Source organism: Daphnia pulex, chromosome 5 (assembly GCF_021134715.1).
Source record: "Daphnia pulex isolate KAP4 chromosome 5, ASM2113471v1".
Lineage (NCBI taxonomy): Eukaryota > Metazoa > Arthropoda > Branchiopoda > Diplostraca > Daphniidae > Daphnia > Daphnia pulex.
The window spans coordinates 6,834,518-6,850,249 of record NC_060021.1 but is presented as its reverse complement, the minus strand read 5'-3'; the positions used below and the strand labels follow the sequence as shown (position 1 = coordinate 6,850,249).

The following is a 15,732-nucleotide window of genomic DNA, read 5'->3' as shown; positions in this document are numbered from 1 at the left end:
AGAATCCCGCCAAAGTGCATTATTCATTCAAATAGTTTCCATCAAACACTCTTTTCCTTTCGAAATTTTCACAAAGACAATCAACCATGGAAAGTAAGACTAATCAGAGAATTAACCATTTTAATTAAGCATCCGTTAAAAAAAACGAAAATGAATAATAAAAATCTCGAAGGCGCCACGAAGGGGCTTGATCCCTGAGAGATTTTTAAAATTCTTATTTTAAAAAGCCGAAGGCTTACCGCCTTTTAAGGGTGAGAGATTTGAAGAAACAAAAGTTCAGACAGCGCTCCAAATAGTATTAACCCTGAGAGGTCCCTGGGGAATTGGGGCGATTCGTGATTGGTCGAAGGGGTTTTCGGGACCGTGACACGTTCGTGCTGCTCCGATCGCGACGCGACTAATCCCATTCGATGTAGAATGACTTTTAACACAGGTAATGACTAAATTTTTTAAGTATTAACGAAATTAACGAGAGATTGGGAGCAAAAAGGGGAAAAAAGGGGAAACTTCTAAAATATAGGAAAAAAATGTCTTCTAAAATTAGAGGATGCAACCACCTCTAATTGAAAGATGAACCTATCATTTAACGGAAAAGACTAAATTTGCATTACGTTATTTGTGGTTCGCGAGATATTTGACCAAGAAAAAGACACACAGATTGACTTTTAGTTGATTGTGTGCTGACTAGCAGACGACGTTAATTTGCAACAGCCAGTCTGCTTGTGGAATGTGGCATGGCCTACTGTGGGTATTTTAATTTGATCGTTTGAATGTTTGTGATTGATTTCATCTTGTGAAGCACTATGTTTATATTTCAAATTTTAACTATTGCAGCATTATAATAAGGAAAGAAAAACATGCCTCTTGTGTCACAACTGATGGTTCCTTTACCTATCAAATCTGTACCACATTGACAGATGGTTCACATGTAGGTGCTGAATCAACTGGAAAACGTTCAAAAAAAGGGAATTGAGAGTATGTGTTCATTTTTTTCACTTATCTTTCTGTGTGATGAACACTAATCAACAAAATAATTTGCAGATTACATTTATCATCAGACATACCTCCATTTCAGAAAATTTTATCGTTAAGATGACAAGTTGGAAATTGATTTACTGTTTTTACATGTCACCTTAAGTGATATCATTGCATACCAGACTTTATTCGGATGCAAAACAAATTTCCCTCATTTAAAAGGCATGCATGATTTAATGGTTGAAATTTTGTAACGAAGAAAAAAGAAAGCTGCAGCTGTGGAAAATAGAATTGACAGGTTGTATTGATTATTAATTAATCTTTCTGTATGATGAAAACTAAACCACAAAATTATTTGCAGATTACATTCATCATCAGACGCATTTCAGTTTCAGAAAGTTTTGTCTTGAAGATGGCAAAAGTTGCCAGTCGATTTACATGTCACCTTAAGTGATGTCATAACAGGAGCTTGTCATTTAGAATTTAGATAGTTTGTTACCATACTTTATTTGACATGATTGTTTTAGACAAATTTCATTTTGGTTTTTTTTCAGGCATACTTCTATTTCAGAAAAGTTGCCAGTCAATTTACATAATACCCTAAGTGATATCATAACAGGAGCTTGTCATTTAGATAGTTTGTTTCCATAATTTATTTCACATGATTGTTTATAGAGTAATTTCATTTTGGTTGTTTTTATATTTGTAGGTACTCTAAAGCAAGAGCCTTGACAAGCAAAATTGTATTTCATTCTGGCCCAACAAATAGTGGGAAAACATATCATGTTCATGAATGGTTTTTTAATTCAAATAAGAAGTTTATTGTAATCCTTTAATTTCTTTATTAAAAATCAGAAGTTTATTGTGGTCCCTTAAAACTTTTGACATCTAAGTAATAAAATTAAGGAAATGAGTGCGGTGTCCAATGTGATTTACTATTTGGAGAATAAAGACATTTTCATGCTAATATTACTGATTAATCACCTTCTTCCCATGTATCCTGCACTATTTAAATAGTTCCAGTGAACCATTCATAAGAATAAATATGTATAATTTGCCCATATAATAAAATTATTTATTCAACCGCCTGATTATGATATTGTTGATGAAAACTTGAATTTTCATGGGCTGCTGTTATTGATGCAATTCAGATATCAAGGGACCCTTTAAACGGGTCAAATTTCAGTTCAATTTTGCGAGACCACGGGCACACGAACAACTAGCGTCATATAGTATAGTCGTATCAGAAAAATTTTTGACCCACCCTAATTTGAAAGACAAAAGACGGAAATTTTATTCCACACAAGAGGTGCAACAGTGAGAGTATAAGATGACGAACAGAGAAAACAATACGAAAACTTAATTTTTAAATTTCCTAATCAAGAAAAAAAACGAAAGGAGACTTATAAAATCTCGAAGGTGCCACAGAGGGGCTTGATTGCGATTGAATTTTTAGGTCAAAATCTGGCAACGCCAGTGATGCAATTGTTCGTATCGATAAGCAGCACGAGTTGAGAAAGACAGAAGAGAGAGCAACACAGAATAAATAAAACTGATTCCAGAGTGTACGCCATTTTTTCAGCGCTTTCTTTGTCCTACTTATTTTCAAGGTAAACCTTCACATTTTCATTTTGTTTTCCCTTTATTAACCACCTTTAATGTTTTTGTGCATTACAGATTGCTAAAATTGTAAGAAATTCCTTGAGAGCACCTGAAAGCTAAATTTCTTCCGAGTTCTCAGTAAGTTAAGACGATCGACATAGGCTCCCATATACAGATTAAACTGTCTATTGCTTTTCTTTTTCCCAAACAAATCCAACAAAATGCCTGAGACAAAGATTGTCAGACTGCTCACTACTAGTGGAGGAATCCCACAATCAATGAAATCATACAGAACTATAAATGTTTCTCAGTCTGGACCACACGCCTCCACCCCACAATACAAGGTAATCCGTGTGGCATTGCCACAAAATGTTGTTCTGGGGAAGTCATCTCAAGATAAAATTCCAGAAATTTCATCACCGAGGTCAGATGAAGACACAGACAGCGCCTCGCTTTCAAAGAATGCACTGCTGGCCAGAGAAAACCGTCTTAAGAAGAAACGTTACATAAATGGACTTGAAGAAAATCTCTCTGCAGCCAAGAAAGAAAACGAATACCTGGTGGACAAGTTGAAGGAAAAGGACAGTACCATTGATGAACTTCAAAAAGAGATTCTGTACTTCAAAAGTATTCTAGCTAATGTTCAAGAGATATCTGGACTCATCAAAACTATCAAACAGGATTCATCTATTCCCATGTCTACATCTTTAAGGCCAACCTATCCTTTAAAGAGAACAGCTGCTGTGGAATTGTCAGTCATTGAAGGTTCAAAAAAGATCAAAATGGAACGGACGAGTGAAAGTTCCAGCGGCACCAGTACCATCCATGATGAGGACGACTGCTATGACTGGATGCCCAGTTCACCCATGTGCCCAACACAACTTGATGCGGAATCCCTTGACGTTTTGTCCAATTTCAGTGAAGAAGATATAAATTTATTTGGTGATGACACACTTCTTCCCGAGACTACCCGTCAAGCCGTACCTCTTCCAGCTGGAGTGTGTTTACATGTTTTCAACAAGCAAATGTCACTCGAATTTTGTGTCGCGTGTGCTACCAGAGCCCAGGAGAAATGGTCTGCACAAGTTTGAGGATATGGAAACCTATCAAATTACAAACATTCTTAAATGTAGGTGCCCTGTGTCACATATTTAGCTATGCCAGTATGTTTTTTGTTTGTTTGTATTATGCATTTTCTATGAATATTCACAGTGTTGTTACACATTGATGGAGCCTACCACCCCATATATGATCAACTACCGAGGTTCTTGCACCATTGGGTTAGGTTATTAATGTATCGTAAAATGGTCTGTTTCCTTTCATTATAATCCTGGTCGATCCTTGTAAATCGGAAAAAATTATTAATGCCGTGCAGTGTTTTGTTTCGTTACAGGTTGCAGCGTTCTAAAGGAAGAAAGGTGGAAGTCCGCCGAAACAATCTGGTTTTTGTAAATACGTTTTTTCAACCCATTTCTAGATAAGAACAACTGGCATGGCTTATTTTTTTTTTGTATAACACTGCGCCGTCGTATGCAGAATACAATTGTATATTAATAACGTTTAACTTGCTCAATTCATTTCTTGAAAAAGGGAAATATCTTCGGTTTTATTCGTCTTTACTTGTACAGAATATCGTAATGGCCGGGTCTATATAGCAGATAAACGGAAGGAGTGCAATCTTCTGGGAAATCATGTTCTGGAGGACTAGTGGTAATTTCACCTCGATCTAAATAAACAACTCGAATACCAACTTTCAAAGCTGATCCTAGGGCTATGGCATGCATGTGATCCGATTCGCGATACATGGGTTCCACTTCCTGAAAATTAAGAGTACAATTAAGTTAAAGATTTTAAAACTTCTCTCTCCCACTTATTGTAGTACCTGCTGACAAAATTCTCTCATACTCTTGCCTCCCTCCAAGAAATTCTGGTAGAAGTCTTCCTCTTTTTGTAATTGTCCAGATGTTACAAGGCGGAGATAAACAACCAAATAATCACTGGTCTGTAGAAATATCACACGTAAGTCAAAGTATCGAAACGTTTTCTTGCTCATACTTACCCCGGCATCGTTGAAAATTCGACTTAATTCTTCTGCGTCCATTTTCCCCTCACCTCCAAGGCGGTTAACTACTTCCATAAACTAAAAAAAAAAAAAAAAAAAAACAATATTACAAGGAATTCATTTTTCTTATTCTTATGGATCCATACCGAATCAAAGAAGTCTTCTAGAGTAAATTTAGGAAATCCTTGTGATATCAGCTGATCCTTTGTGCCCATCACAATAGCCTGAAATGTTTTCCATTCTTCTTCATTATCCAGAAGTCTTTCAAAATAGGAAAATCCAAATCCTCTGAAAAAGCAGTTTCCATCTGGTCGCACTCTTCTGATCGACTGATACACACCAGCCAATTTTGTCAACTTATTTGTATATATTGGATCATCCATGTACTCTTTCAGTAGACATGTCAGTGGTTGTTTATTTCCAACCAAGGGATGGATCTCTGCAACCTATTATTTGTAAATAAGATAACTTAAAGATAAAAATACATTGACATGAGAGTAGCAAAACACAATTGTTGACCAAAATATATTAAGAGATCATTTAACATTTATAAAATTCTTGGTCACAGCAATGTCAACAAACCTCTTTTTCAATCTCTCTTTGCTGCTTTAGAATGCCTTCATCTTGGATTTCTTGGTTTAAAAATAACAAAACATGCCATTAACGAATCAATGAAAACTCGTCACGTATTTCCGTATTAACATACCCGTTTCTGGTACCATTTCCATGTTTGAATTGTTAATTCCCAAGTGAGAAGTAACGCACTTTGTCACCAATTCCAATGGAAGAAGTAAATCGAATAGGAATGAAGAAACAAGAACAAAAAAAATAAAGACTCGACTACCCCCCAGCAAACAGCTGCTAATTTGCATGAACAAAACTTCAACTACTTCTACAGCGTTGCGATTTGATTTAAAGTCAGCTTTTTTCTATCCGCTAATAAATTGTATTTCAAAATTCGATCGCCAAAAGACATAATTATCGTATTTTATTCCATTTCAAAGCTGTAAAACATCTCCGAAATGAAATTGCTCAATGTTTTTTCTCTAAAATTAGGGAGGAAATGGCCGAAATACCATACGAAAAACTGAGGTTAGGGCGTAAAGTGGGGAAATCATAAAGGTCTTCATTTCAGAAATTTAAAAAGACAGATGGAGAATGAAAGAAAAGGGATGCAAAAACAATTAGAAATCAATCATTTAAAATGCGAGTTTTCACGTTACCATGTCAAGAACCTTAACAATAGGGGAAAAGTTTGCTTCTCTCATTTTTAAACAAATGGCAACTAAATGAATCATCAATGGGGTTATTCTAATCAGGTCCAACATCAGTTCACCAATATAAGATAACAAATTAACCAGAATAGCTGGCTATTTATCAATAGTGGGAATACGGGCTTTTTTTCTTCAGGATTCTGATTGAATTGCAACCACCAGTGGATCTTTTCACGAAGTATCGACTGTCAAGGCTCTAGTCATCACGCATCCACGACGAGGATGTTGAGAGAGTATTCCATACACGCACACATATACAAACAATGAAATGAGAAACAATGGGAAATGCATGATTCATCGCAACGGCGGTCAGTTAGAAATAAATAACACAAACTGTTTTATAAAGTCACTTGTCATAATCGAATAAAATTAAGAAAACCTATTGTGCATATTTTGTTAATCCATCATGTTATCAAGATGCGGCTTCCTTCTCTTTGCGCTTCAATTTCTTTCTACGGCGGTCGATTAGCATGACCCTTGCCTTCAATGCACTGTAGGTTTGTCTTAATTCGCGAAGTTTGTCCTGTAAAGAAGCGATGCGCTGTGTTGCGTCCAACTCTGGGTCTACGTAAAATAAAAAAAAAATTAATAACAATTTTTACACATCGCGTTAAGTTTGAAAAATTAAATAGGAAAAGACGTTAATTACCGAGATCTGTGCAGAAATTGTATCGAGACGAACGAGGCTGATAATTGGACAAGCTCACACAACCTGATCCCATGCTCGAGGAATTAACGTAATCTGTTACTGTATCCTCGCTATCGGAACCTTAAAACGGGAATATGATAAATAATTTAATTATTACTTCATTTCATGAAATAAAAATTAACTCACCAGTTCTTCTTGGACTCCGACCGTGACCTCTGCCTCTGCGGGATGAATTCTGATCGGACGCACCCAGAACAGCTCCTCTTCTTCGTCGTTTGACAGGCGATTCTTCCTCTTGATGATGTTGCATTTGACGAGAAGCTTCATCCTCTCGTCGTTTAACAACTGGTGGTGGTACTGGTTGAGCTGTCGCGCTTGCCCTTGGTCCTATGTTTCGCACTACAGGAAGTTCAATTGCATTTTGGGATACCTGAGCACCAGGAGCAGCATTGTCGTTTTCTGAGAATTCGCGCTCTGATTTAACACTACTATGATCTGGTGACATTCCACCATGATCCCTAAATCCAGAAGAAATGAATAAATATTCAATTCATTTCACGTGGTTTTAAAAATAAATCAATCCATACCCTTGAGGTGAACTTGATGAGGAAGACAAACTTCCGTCTGGAGTGGTTGGAGGCGTGTTCTCCATTACTAGAGAAGGACCTCCTGGGCGTATACATCCAGGCCGCTGCATGGCTAATGCTTGACGAAGACCTCGCTTTCTATTGGCGCGCGACACTGAGTTGGCCGCACCGGATAAACCCCGTGTTCGGGGCATATTAGGAGCCAAAGGAGCACTAGCAAATGGCATTTCAGTTGAGCGAGAGGTCGAAGGAACTGGAAGAGAAGTGTCTAGGCCGTCTGAGGAAGGAGCTGCTGAATGAGTCACTGGACTACCTGGAATTGTTTCTTCGCACAATAGAGAATTTTCCTGCAAAAAGGTAAACATAGCCATGTAAAGAAGTGCAATTGGATGGGCAGTCAAAAAATAAACATACGTCTAAATCTTCGTCCGTCTTTAATTTCAACAGGCCGGAGCAGTTTGAGATGGGTTTTCGTAGCGCAAGCAAGCTCTCTGCATCATTGTTCTTTTCTGCTAGATCGTCGTCTTCAGCAGTTTCCGACGGAGTAGAATCGCTGGAAACTTTATCTTCTTCAATCGCTTTGTTGGGTGTACTATCATTCGACGCTCCAGGATCTTCAGGCGAATCCTCGTCAGATTCTATAAACTCTCTGCTGATGGCTTTTCTGGCGCCAGTTTTCCTTCGTTCCCTCTTTAAAGGTGGTGTATTGCTTTTACTGTCATCTGGGACTAAGTCTTCCTCTTCTTCTTCCTCCTCCTCCTCTTCTTCATCTGCATCCTCATCGTCGTCGTCCTCATTTTCTTCTTCCGACTTTCGTAGTTTGACCTCTACAGACGTAGATTTATGGGCAAAAACGACGAGTGAACTGGAAGCGGCTGTGACTGAGTGAGCAGCAAGGGCAGAGAGTGCTGGCATGGGCAGTATTGGACTTGGTGATGCAATAGTTGGCACCGGCTCCAAACATTTTGTGGTAGAAACTTGAGGTTGATCTTCCTTCAATTCTTCCTTCACCACGGGTGGCTCCACTACCTTGGGACTCGACGACCTACATGAGGGTAATCACAAATTAAAAAATCTAGCGCATCTCAATCAAATGAAATTTAACACAAACTCGGGTAGTGGTGGTGGTGGCAGTGGCGTCGGCTGCGGCGGTGACTGAACATTTGAAAAAGGCGCTATTGAAATGACTTCATCGTTCTGTTGAGAAGGAACGGGAGATGGACAAGACGTTGATTGAGCTTGCTGCGTCGGTTCACACTCTTCTGGTGGTGCAACTAACAATGTGGCTGCCGTTGAGCACGGACGAGCACCACGAGGAGGTGAGGTAATAACGGATTTGCTTCTTTCAGCTGAACCAGACCGCTAATAAATAACAAATAAAACTATGTTATACCAACACAACAAAACCACAAGTAACAAAAACAAGTTTTTACCACAGGTGAAGCAATAACTTTTTTCGGACTGGATTCTTCGTCCTCCTCTTTTGTTGACTTGCGCTGAGTAAAACGATGGTGAACTCGATCTTCGCTAAACGGCGATTCACGTCGGGCACGAACTTCGAACTCAAATGGCTCTGGTTCTCGGAATTCATAAATGTCATCATCTCCTCTTCCAGACGCGGAAGCATGAGAATCCACAGGTTGTTGTTGTTGTTGCTGCTGAGAAGTAGATGAACCAGTGGAAACGGCAGGAACAGTGGGGAAAGCTACCGGGGTAGGCGGTGGCGGCAAATTTGGCGGTACAGGCGACGAAGTTTTCACAGCAGCCGTTGCGGCAATATCTGCCGGCATTTTGAGCTCTGATCGTATCTTTTTCAGATCAAAATCTTTCCCTTTAGGTGCTTCCCCTAGAACGTAATCAAATAGAATCGTTAAAATATAACACAGGAAATACGAAGTGTAAAACTGACTAACCAGAAACACAATTGAGATCGGCTGCAGGCTCCGACGAGGTTTTATCTGCCTCATCATGTTCTTCTTTGGCGGGCGTGGAATCGGCCACAGTAGACTCGGGAGCTGTTACAGCTCTACGCCGGCCTCTTCGAACAGGGGTTAAGGTAGCAACAGTAACTGCAGCATCACCAACAGGAGGTTCATGTGTACTTTTGTTGTCGGATGGCGTTTGTTCAGATTCGGAGATCCTGCGTCGCTGATGACGCCTACGAGGAGTTCGATCAGACTCTTCGACGTCGACAGGTTCTGATTCTTCGCTCTCCACTGTGGCCGAGGATTTTTTGGTAGGTTTCTTCCGTACACGAACCGTACCTTCTTCCTCCTCATCATCAGATGAATCCATACTCTCGGCTGAATTATTTGACATCTCTGAAATACGGCGGGAACGACGTCGACTATTTTTAGAAGGGGGGAGTTTGTTGCCAGAATCCTCACTTGATGCAAGGTTGGCATTCCTTTGTCCAGTTGAAGACGTAGACGTCACCGAAGACGGGGTTGCAGATCTGTTTAATAACAATGAGTCAGAAGTAATACTTGGCACCTACAAACAAACAAGATAAAATAACCTTGAAGAATCTTGCCCACGAGTCCGACCTCGTTTGGCAGGACCGGCTTTACCGCTGACAACCGAAGAACTAGTGCGAGTCGTTCCTTGACCGTGAACTGATTTGCTCCTTTTGCGATTTGGCGTCCAGGTAAGATTTTCGGCAATGCGAGCTCGCTTAATCCACTCATCATATCGCGTGTTCCAACCCGTATAGTGAACCAAAAACAGTTTAATAGATCCCTCACAACGTATTTCGCAGACCTACACTCAAAAATAATTATTAAAGGATTGCAATAAATAAGCAATTATCTACACAACACAAACCTTGGCTTCATATGTAACTTTAGAATCCTGAATGGGTTTATCACCATAGTAGACCTTGAGCTTATCACCAATCTGGACATCCACATTGGCAGGAAGTCTGCCCCCTTCATCCCTAAAAAAGAGACATGATTAAAATCAGTTTGAGGGCACAATACAATGAAAAAGAAAAGAAGATTAGCAACTTACTCTTCAGAATCTCCCAATGCCCGTGGCTTACGACCTCTTCGCTTGGGTGTTGGTTCGTCCTGATCGACGGAAATATTCTCTTCTTCCGTTTTCTTGGACTCTTCCGCTTTTACCGCATCTTCACCCTTACGCCCGCGACTTTTGGGTTCCCTGCCGGGTGTCTTATTCTTTTTCTCCGTGTCATCTTTCGCAGAACCTTTAGATTTCTTCTCTGTATCTTCTTTACCGTTGGCAACTTCTTCCTTAACCTTAACGCGCGACGGCTGAAAGAAAAATAGATATTTATTGACTGATTTTTCATCATTTGACTATTCTTTTCTTACCTTCTCGTCATCTTCGGCAGGTTTTTCTTCCTGTCTGCTTTTTCCGCGTTTTCTTGCAGAACGACTGGCCTCTGGCTGCTCAGTTTCATCTGATTTTTCCCGTGGAATGCGACTACGGGTGCCTCGTTGGCTTCGGACGGAATGGCTGCTGTTGCTTTCGACTTCCTGTTCATTAGCATCGTCACCGCCACTCTCCTCCTCTTTCTTAACTACCAAAGGTTTCGTTGTGATTGTATCCTGTAAGCGCAGCGGCAAAGAACGTTCTCTTTGCTTTCGAGCGGGAGGCTGTGAAACGGAAGACGACGACTCATCAACTTCCTCCTCTTCAACTGCGACGGAAATAGTTTCCTCCTCCACAACAGAAGACGCAGCTGCTTCTATCACTGGAGCAACTTCTTGCACAGGCGGCGGTACAGGCGTCTCTTCTTCTACTTTTATCTTTTCCTCTTCCTCAGGATCACCTTTCGGTGTAGATGCCCCGGAAGTGGCACGGTCTCTATCCCGTATTAGGCTGCGCCCAGGTCTCGCTCGTGATTTCGGGCCACGTGGGCTATTCATTGTGCAACCGAGTTTACGGTAAAAATCTTCGAAACCGTACAAATATCTGGAGCAAAAAAAAAAAACAAAAAAATCCGATTAGCAAAAGAATCGAAATCCTAACCACATCCTATACACGCTTACTTTTTGTAGGCTTGCTTAACATGGGTCGAAGAGTTGGAAGCCGAATTCAAAATCAATTTCTGCGTGACTGATTTCCAACCATTTTGGTTAGTAACACGATTAAATCCGCCCATTTTATTGACTATCTTGAAGAGCCTGTAGAGATCCAGATCGCGACTATTAATCGTTGGCCCTTTGTTGATAGGAGTTCCGTTATCATCCATGAATTTATAAAGCTGGGCCACAAAATGGTCCTTTTCTTCACGAGTCTCTTCTTCCGAGCTGTCTCCATCTGAACCGCCTTTACTTTCATTAACGCTGCTAGTGTCATCTAGCCCAAAAAGCGCTTCACGGTCCCAATGGGCAGGTAATTCGTTCTTGTCCAAATACTGCATGGCTTTCTCGATAGCTAACGTAATTAGGAACAATATATTTAAATATGTGCTCAACTATTGTTTACCAAACAAGAAAGATTGATACCTGTTTTCAGAGCGTTGTGCTCCGTTTTCAAAGCGATTTCACGAGTGAACTCCATGGCTTCTTTTTTTGGCACAGTGTAACTAAAATAAGAAAAGGTATTTAAAAGCCAGGTAACACATTTAGGGAGAAAACGGTGACTTACTATCGTGCATCCTTGAAAGATCGTACAAGATACTCGTCCTTGACACGAATAGAAACTGCATCTTGGGCTGTAGGTGCCACAATGAGTCCGGGAAACCATGTTTCCTTGCCTTTCTTCTTGTCACTAACTTCAACGCACACAATTTTGCCAATATTAGGTTCACGATCTTCAGCTTTTCTTGCAGAGCCACTTCTTTCTGGACGTCCCAATTCGGAATCTTCGTCTCCGTCTTCGTCACTACTTTCGTCCCTTAAGCGGACGATAAACAAACATGAAAACCACAATTTTTCAAATTTGAACATTTAAATCCTACCTCCTTCTTCCTCCTCTCCTCCCACCAAGTACAGGTGTACCAAAGTGTTCAGGATGAGTTAATGGCAGCTGATCAAGAGTCTCACTCTCTGCAAAATGTCTACCACTCTTTAAACACAACGAAGTTCGCCTCAAGGTAGTAATGTCTCCGTCATCAAACACTGATGAGAAATGGATTAGCAAATATAAAAAACCAATGCTTTAGGACCTCTTACCAACTGTGTATTGACTGCAGTCTTGAATTTTGTTAATAACAGCTTCAAGAAACTGAGCTTTCTCTGGATGCTTGGCTTCCACTTGTGCACCAACCTTCATATAAATAGATAATCAACAAATTCTTTTTTAATTGTCAAACTGTAATAGTAAACTTACTCTTAGAAGTCCTTTGATTTGATCATCTGAAACCACAGCGCTACCAAGGCCCAATTTGAACATGACCTATCAAACAACATAAATTTAAACCATATGTTGAAATTCCACAATTGCTTACTATAGTCCACTCACTTTACACTTGATACTCTTGACCACTTTCCGAACTTTGGCTTCGCAAAAGGCGCCTTTGTACTTGGCACTGACTTCTGTCCCAACAGACAGAAATGGAGGATCGTCACCCTGCATTATTGTAATTAGATGAATATTCGATGATTTACTTCTTCAGAAACGTCAAGTGGTCACTCACCATTTTCAGGAAGAAGGTCAGTTCTCAACATATACGTTGATAGCGAAATATGACCTAAATTTCTCCACCACAAATGACCAATTTCCAAAAAGCCAACAAAACCCTCAACGCTTCGCTCAGCTGATGCGATGTTGCCGGTACAAGTTATCACGAGAAAAACGGCTCAGGACGAATAATTACATATGTCGCTCGCACTGGATAATCTGATTCTGATCGCGTAGGCTCATTTAGATTCCGACTAACAAACCCGATATTATAAAATGTAAAGAAATTGCATAACAAGTACATGTTGAATTTAGAATGTTTAGTTTCCGTGACTTCAACGGTTAATCTTTCCATAACATGCCACATCATCAGACTCAGTATCAGTACAGCAATCTGAAGTTTTCAAGGTTTTTGTAGTTTTGTTCAAGAAATCTTGTTGGACTGTTTATTCTTGCCACCGTTAAGATTACAAACGCCGCTAGTTTAAATATATTACATATTATGGATCGTTGATTTCAGCTTTAACACAATTATGGAATCAATGTGCATCTACAACGTTAATTAATCAATACAAAAGAAGTAATCTCTAATAGAGAGGGAATTAATTTTTTTTGGCGAATTGTACATTTTTTATGTAGGCTACGAACATACATGAAAAACGTTTTGCTTAAGTTTTCAAAAGAAGAAATGCCATGATTCGATCAAGCCGATCACCATAATAAAAAAAGCTGCTCAGTTTCGTGCATCAATCAATATTTGAAAAGGGGTCGGCGTTGACAGATCATAACGTATCCTGTCATTCTCAAGATTTGTTTCTATGATGAGAATTAACGAAGTAATCAAAATATTTAATTATCTTTTTTAATTTATTTTATTGAAAATTTCATGTTAATTTGATAAAAAGAGTTAATTAAAAATTTGTGTATTTAAAAAATGCTAAACAGAGACCCTTCAAGAGCGTGGCAGCGTGCGCACCACACGTTAACTTTTTGTGGCCACATGTTCTTTATCTGCCGGCTTTTAAAGCAGTGAGAACTTCGTCTCTGTTGAATTCGTATTAATTGTCAAGAAGATTCGAACATTAATTCGATTCAATAAAAATGGTAAGGATTTAGAACTCTCTATTGATTGCCACTTTCTTTTGCCGTTTTACGGTTCTCTTGCATGCAATTGAATAAAAGTTGTTCACGATACCCAAGGTTCATGTCACATGGCACATTTTTTTTTTACTGCCGAAAGATTGCACATTCCATTACGATTTCAATTACCCAGTTTATTTAAGAGATTTCAACGTGCAACTTTTTTCGTGGCCCTTCACGAGGCTAAATTTTCTCTTGATTTTTGTATCTTGCAGGCATCTGCTGAATACCTAAGCATGGATGTAGCTGCACCAGTTGTTGAAGAAAAGCCTGACGCTGCAGATGGCACGGAAAAACCAGTCACTGAAAAGAAAGAAGACATGACTTCACGGGACTACTATTTTGATTCCTATGCTCATTTCGGTATTCATGAAGAGATGTTGAAAGACGAAGTTAGGACTCTTACATATAGAAATTCGATGTACCACAACAAGCACCTTTTCAAGGTTAGTTAAATTTTTAGAATTCATTCTTCAATTATTGATTTTGTTTTCTCTGTAGGGTAAAGTTGTTTTAGATATTGGCTGTGGAACTGGTATCTTGTCCATGTTTGCCGCCAAAGCTGGAGCTGCTCGAGTTTTTGGCATTGATTGCTCTGATATTGTGAACCAGGCCACAGAAATTGTTAAAGCTAATCATATGGATGATGTTATTTCCATTATTAAAGGCAAAGTTGAAGAAGTTGAACTCCCTGAAGGAATTGAAAAGGTTTGAAAGACACATTTCAATATAATCTCATCAAATGATGCTCAATTAATTGTTTGATTATTAGGTTGATATTATCATCTCTGAATGGATGGGTTATTGCCTGTTTTACGAATCAATGTTGGAGACCATTCTGCATGCCCGAGACAAGTGGTTGAAACCTGACGGACTTCTCTTCCCCGACCGTGCCAGCTTGTACGTTTGCGCTATCGAAGACAGGCAGTACAAGGATGACAAGATTAACTGGTGGGATGAGGTTTACGGATTCAACATGAGCTGCATTCGCAAAGTCGCCATCACTGAACCACTCGTCGACGTGGTCGATCCTAAGCAAGTTGTATCAAATTCATGTCTACTAAAGGAAGTTGATCTGTACACCGTCACTAAAGACGAATTGGCATTCAGTTCTCCATTCTCTCTTCAGGTAATAAGCACAATTTTATTTGTGGTAGTTTTACAATAATTAACCGTTTAATTTTTATCCATAGCTCCGTCGTAATGACTACGTTCATGCATTGGTAACATTTTTTACCATCGAATTTACTAAATGCCACAAGAGGATGGGATTCAGCACAGCGCCCGATGCTCCTTACACGCACTGGAAGCAAACTGTTTTTTACCTGGATGATTATCTTACAGTCAAGCGTAACGAAGAGATTTTCGGTGTTTTTGGAATGAAGCCGAATGCGAAGAATAATCGTGATCTGGACTTTAACATTGAGTTGAATTTCACGGGTGAACTGTGCACACTTCAAGAGAACAACGTCTATCGCATGCGCTAAATGATTTGTCGGAGAAAGGGTTTTTAAGCCCAGGTGCGTGATTTTGGAAACACATTCAGTCAATAACATGAATTGTTAATTTTTGGTTGGGTGGCTAATTTTTTATTTGTATGGAAAGTTTTCAACTTCCGTCACCTAATTTATTAGTATCCTATCTTGCCCAATAGTTTTCCACTTATTCTAATCTCCTAGAAACTTTTTTAATTTCGTTCGCTAATCCCAACCAGTGGAAAACTACTTGTGTTGAAAACTTAACATGATTTCATTCGCGCGGCAAACTCATGAAAAAAAAAATAAAAGCCACCATTTCTTTTTAATAAACATTTTTTTTTCTTCAATTTGGGTATTTTAATTAAATATGAAAAAT

General features: G+C 39.3%; 4 protein-coding genes and 1 long non-coding RNA gene across 15 annotated transcripts; 3 read left to right on the top strand and 2 right to left on the bottom strand.

Annotated features, from left to right (window-relative positions):
* Positions 1-167: 167 nt before the first annotated feature.
* Positions 168-1,942, top strand: LOC124194063. 9 transcript variants are annotated; one of them, XR_006874586.1, is made up of 5 exons: positions 508-748; positions 835-975; positions 1,042-1,273; positions 1,337-1,612; positions 1,685-1,942. It is a non-coding gene; the product is annotated as an uncharacterized LOC124194063 (long non-coding RNA). The 9 variants fall into 9 exon arrangements; XR_006874582.1 differs by having other exon boundaries at positions 508-975; positions 1,337-1,465; positions 1,530-1,612; XR_006874585.1 differs by lacking the exon at positions 508-748 and adding an exon at positions 168-433 and having other exon boundaries at positions 1,337-1,942.
* Positions 1,943-2,439: 497 nt separating this feature from the next.
* LOC124194062 lies at positions 2,440-4,134 on the top strand. Of its 3 annotated transcripts, none has more exons than XR_006874578.1 (4): positions 2,440-2,585; positions 2,653-2,921; positions 2,986-3,706; positions 3,790-4,134. XR_006874578.1 is itself a non-coding variant. In XM_046588080.1 (3 exons), the coding sequence occupies exon 2, from the start codon at positions 2,799-2,801 to the stop codon at positions 3,666-3,668; it is 870 nt and encodes a 289-aa protein (XP_046444036.1). In that variant the 5' UTR covers positions 2,440-2,585; positions 2,653-2,798; the 3' UTR covers positions 3,669-3,706; positions 3,790-4,134. The 3 variants fall into 3 exon arrangements, 1 of the variants encoding a protein (XP_046444036.1); XR_006874579.1 differs by having other exon boundaries at positions 2,653-3,193; positions 3,258-3,706; XM_046588080.1 differs by having other exon boundaries at positions 2,653-3,706.
* A 20-nt stretch (positions 4,135-4,154) lies between these two features.
* LOC124194061 (ubiquitin thioesterase otubain-like) lies at positions 4,155-5,625 on the bottom strand. The gene is made up of 6 exons (XM_046588079.1): positions 5,346-5,625; positions 5,222-5,271; positions 4,786-5,085; positions 4,637-4,717; positions 4,460-4,579; positions 4,155-4,394 (listed from the first exon to the last, which is right to left on the bottom strand). The coding sequence occupies exons 1-6, from the start codon at positions 5,509-5,511 to the stop codon at positions 4,194-4,196; spliced, it is 918 nt and encodes a 305-aa protein (XP_046444035.1). The 5' UTR covers positions 5,512-5,625; the 3' UTR covers positions 4,155-4,193.
* On the bottom strand, positions 5,597-12,923 carry LOC124194057 (AT-rich interactive domain-containing protein 4B-like). The gene is made up of 20 exons (XM_046588076.1): positions 12,755-12,923; positions 12,580-12,687; positions 12,448-12,513; positions 12,291-12,384; positions 12,077-12,236; positions 11,764-12,012; positions 11,622-11,701; positions 11,163-11,550; positions 10,482-11,085; positions 10,159-10,421; positions 9,973-10,084; positions 9,668-9,909; positions 9,063-9,604; positions 8,583-8,995; positions 8,261-8,511; positions 7,564-8,194; positions 7,150-7,496; positions 6,749-7,080; positions 6,563-6,682; positions 5,597-6,477 (listed from the first exon to the last, which is right to left on the bottom strand). Exons 1-20 carry the CDS (start codon positions 12,755-12,757, stop codon positions 6,326-6,328), a joined length of 5,157 nt encoding a protein of 1,718 aa, XP_046444032.1. The 5' UTR covers positions 12,758-12,923; the 3' UTR covers positions 5,597-6,325.
* Positions 12,924-13,683: 760 nt separating this feature from the next.
* LOC124194060 (protein arginine N-methyltransferase 1-like) lies at positions 13,684-15,703 on the top strand. Its single transcript, XM_046588078.1, has 5 exons — positions 13,684-13,842; positions 14,094-14,324; positions 14,380-14,586; positions 14,651-15,007; positions 15,072-15,703. The coding sequence occupies exons 1-5, from the start codon at positions 13,840-13,842 to the stop codon at positions 15,363-15,365; spliced, it is 1,092 nt and encodes a 363-aa protein (XP_046444034.1). The 5' UTR covers positions 13,684-13,839; the 3' UTR covers positions 15,366-15,703.
* The last annotated feature ends 29 nt before the right edge of the window (positions 15,704-15,732 follow it).